The sequence below is a fragment of the Frankliniella occidentalis genome, unplaced genomic scaffold (genome assembly GCF_000697945.3).
Source record: "Frankliniella occidentalis isolate FOCC.00 unplaced genomic scaffold, Focc_3.1 Scaffold52, whole genome shotgun sequence".
NCBI lineage: Eukaryota > Metazoa > Arthropoda > Insecta > Thysanoptera > Thripidae > Frankliniella > Frankliniella occidentalis.
Window position 1 is genome coordinate 10,662 of NW_026267182.1, and position 4,103 is coordinate 14,764.

The 4,103-nt window shown below is 51.5% G+C and overlaps 1 protein-coding gene across 1 annotated transcript in view; it reads left to right on the forward strand.

Moving 5' to 3' along the window:
• Positions 1–406: 406 nt before the first annotated feature.
• Positions 407–4,103, forward strand: part of LOC113206033 (afadin) — a gene marked incomplete at its 5' end in the record, with an annotated part of 88,915 nt that continues 85,218 nt past the window's right edge. Inside the window, 1 exon segment of the mRNA XM_052267436.1 lies at positions 407–519. Coding sequence (XP_052123396.1) covers positions 412–519 — 108 coding nt within the window.

A 4,103-nucleotide genomic window follows, 5' to 3' on the forward strand; every position in this document is an offset into this window, starting at 1 on the left:
CCGCTTCTCTCTGTCTCTCTCTCTCTCTCTCGCTCGCTCTTGTTGGGCCACCGACCAACCAACCACTACCGCTATTACCCCTCTCTCCTTGCATTTGTCGGCTCCCAATTAGAAACGGCGCACAAAAGAGTGATTTGAGTGAGTGATTGATTGATTGATTGCGGGAGAAGGGTAAGGTGGGTCCTTTTTGTAGTCCCTACGTAACGGCAGCAGTTCGTACCACCGTCTACGTGCCGGTTGGAGAAAGTATCTGCTGCTACTGCAAATCAAAATGCCATCAATTATTTTCCTTAAAAAAAATCCCCTTACTTTAAAAAAAAAATCTTGTGGATGAAAGAGTAGATAACGTCGGACTGACAATGTATGCCATTCCAATTGTTAACAATTTATATTTTCTGATTTGCAGGCGCGATGGATGCGGCCGCTAAGAAGGCGGCGGACCGCGAGGCACTTCGCCACGTCATACAGCAATGGAACGCCAACCGCCTCGACATCTTCGAGCTCTCGGAACCCAACGAGGCAAGTATGGCACACGGTCGATACCTCGACGTGTGTTTGTGTGTTGTTTGGTGCAGTTGATCGCGGTGCCGCCCACAGATGTGCTGTGACGTCACGGTTCGCCGTGGGAACGTCTGCACCGCGCTTCTAATTGCGCGCGTCTGCCTAGCTTTTTGCGGCATTAGCGCATACCTGGGCTTTGTAGTAATGTTCAATGACGCTGAGCAATTTTCGTTGTTTTTTTTTTTTTTTTTGTCCTTTTTTTGCCCGTTTATTAAAGACAAGAAGTTATACCGATCAGCTGTTGTGTATCAATCAGAGTTAGGGCCTTGCTTATGGATCAAGCGTTAGCACTATTATTGCATGCCTCAAAGCCGGCCCGGAGGTCGCCACTGTCGGAGTCACTGATCCCCTTGTCCGGCAGGGCGGCGGCTCCAGGCGCGGCCGCTCGGAGTGTCCCGGACCGTGTCCTGGACAGGCTCCTGGAAGCGAGCGAGGCGTGGCGCGGCGCTGGGCTGGCGGGCCATGACCCCCCCGCGAAAGCAAATCTCAGGGCCGCGGGGGGGCCCTCGCGCCGCGCCAACAGTAGCAGTAGTCTCATCAACTTTAAAAAAATGAAGACGAAAAAAGTTGATTTATTTGCATAGATATTTTACAATCCTGTTAATGAGTTGCTTTCTCGCTGCTTCTCTTACATCTCTCTCTCTCCCTCTCTTTCTTTTCTCACGGTCCAGACCGTCCCATGGTCCGGCCGCCACCGTCGCGATTTATTGCTGATTTTTTTTTTATTACGAACGAACCCCCTGCGACACCGGCGCCCGCTGCTCGGAGGCTGCTGCTGGACCGCGCGTCGCGGTTCATCTGTAGCAGCCGGCTAATTGCCAGAGCCTTTTAGAGACAGTTGCCGAGGACTGTCTCTACCAGAAGGGAAACTATACCCGCTCCCTCCTCGCTCGTTTTTGCCTTTTACCTCTCCTTGACCCGCTCCGCGCTCCCCGGGTCCACTTGGGCGTGGCGGCGGCGCCTCGCGGGGTCGCGCGCTCGCGCTCCTGGACCGGCAGCAAAGCAAGGCTCCGGCGTGACGAATGCGTGGGTGCGCGCGCCGCCCGGCCCAGCCCAGCCCGGCCACGCCCCCGGCCCATCAGCTGACTGAACCACAGCCATCACGGCCACTTGTTGAGCAATACCATGCCTGTCCCCGTGCTGTGCCGTGCTATGCGCTTGTGCTGCACGTCGACTGACTGTGCCGATTTATTAGCATTGGGCGCCACGCCGCTGCGCGTCACGTGTCACGCCCCGGCGGCGTGGCGGAGCGTAGCGTCGAGCGCGTAAATGGCACGCGTGGCCTCGTTCTGACGAACCGACCTAGGGAGAGAAAAAAATTCGAAAAGCCCACATTATTTAATGTGGTCTAAAAAGGCTTCACGTGCGCATTCCGGGCCTAAAATAAGAATTCCGTCGAGGGGGCAATAACTCCCTTTTGAAGTGTACAAATGATTCCCGAAATTCTTGATTCCCGGTGATTCCCGTCCGCTTATAATTATTACGTAGGTTTTTCGGGGGGTTTTACTGGTATAAAACGCTTATTTCGACTGATTTATTATACTCATTTCTCTAGTTTCCCGCTTATTTTAAGCGATTTCTATTGATTTTGATCAATTTTTTTATCCTGATGATTCCCAGACAGGTGTACACATTGTCGGGGAGGAAAGATCGGACTTACTCTGTAATTCACTAGCTCGGACTGTAAGAGAATATTTTTAGTCACGTGACATGGTCACGGCCTGCCGTCATTTAACTTAGGACAGACATAGACGGTACGAGTACTGGCCATGGAATTACAAGTGTCAGGGGGACAAAGTAATTGCCCCTCAACTCACAAAATACACTCCCCTTCCTGAATGTCAAAATTGTCATACAAGCACCTGCCTTTTTTTGAAAGGGGGTAAAAGGCTGATAATTGATCCAGAAATCTGAGTAGTTTGTTGTTGGGTTCAATATTTAAGTAATAATTAGCAGGATGACATTCCTTCGATTTGTTCCGCCTTTGCCCCGCACCGCCAACCTCCGGTCGGGCCCCCGTGCCCCGCCCCCGACCCGGACCTTTTTTTGTGCGTAAGGACTAGCCCCCCGCCCCCTCCCCCTCGCCTGTGTGCAGGACCAAGGGTGGAGGGGAAGTGCGGTGGGCTCGTGTGTGAGGCTGGCCACTTCCCCTCCAGCCATGGTGTGCACGACAAAATCACGACACGGACAGACATCACGACCTCCGCTTAAGGCTTCGCGTTTTGCGCTTTAGCGCACGCGAAGCCTAATAACTATCAAAGAGAAGAACTGTCTCGAAATTGGATTATTTCGAATGGAATATTTTAGACGGTGTACTTTGACTAATTAAGCTTGGTGGCGTTAGAGGAGGGGGTTTTGTCCGTCCGTGTTATGAAACTTTCTTTTATAATCTGCATGGGTAAAGTGTTGGTCGTTTCAATTTGGCTTATGGCGACGTCCAGTGGTGTTGCGCGAGCGAAGATGCTGCTATTCTCCTTTCTGTTATTTTGATATATCTCGCGTTGGAATCTCGTTTGCCAGTGGCCTTCCCTCCTCACCCTCGCTCGCGCGCTTCTTCAATTCTCTATTTTATTTTTTCCCCGCTTGTAAAACGCGCCTCGCGTTCGCTTTGCTGCGCCCACTATTGTGTGGTGCGGGCGGCCGGTGCATCTCCAGGCGTGTCCCCCGGGTGACGGTGACGCACTCCTCCCGGGGCCCGGCCGTTGCGTCAGCGCTATTTGTGCCGTGCATTCATTGCCAGTTGATTCACCGAATAGCCAATAGCCGAAGGCGCCGTGTGTGTAGCGTGGGCGGAGGTGGGGCGGAGGCTCGGCGTGGCGGCCCACTTGTATCATCGCCTCGGGGACTCACCAGGGAAAAAGCATTCATCTCATTTGGATTTCGTGGGGGCGGCATTTTGAAATTTTGAAATATCTCTATGACTTTTAAATTTTTAACATCCTAATTACGTATGCTGGATGTAATTGTGGGGCGGCTAACGTTTTTCTCATTCTTTTTTTGCATTTTATTTTATTGTCTTGTCGACACGGGCTGGCTCCTCTGGCACTTCCCTGCCCGGGGCCGGGAGGGACCACAACGGCTGTACGTGTCGATGGACTTTTACGGCCGCGCCGCTCTCCTTCGGGAGCAGCGCAGTCCCTCTCGTCTGCTCTGTTTTATTGAGTGGCGTGCCGCACTGCTACCACTTTCCCGACGACTGCGACGACGACGGTTCCGTTTTCCATTTTCTCTTTTTCCCCGCATATGGCTTCCCGGCTAAGTGGCTCGGGTTCCTACTGTGGTCGCTTTACTCCTCACACGTCAGATGTTTGGCTATTTTATACTTACCGTCCATGTAAATTCTATAAATTCCGTCCAAGAAATTGCTATATCACAATTCAAGTGCATTTGTTCGTTTTCAAACTGTGAATAATTTTCATTCTTATTAATAGTCCGCTCAAGCGGAATCTCACCTGCCCTTGAATTCTAAGAATTCCAGGTTACAGTTGAATAATTTTCGGTTAGTTTTCAAAATTTCGGTTCAAGTTATTTGGCAAGAATTT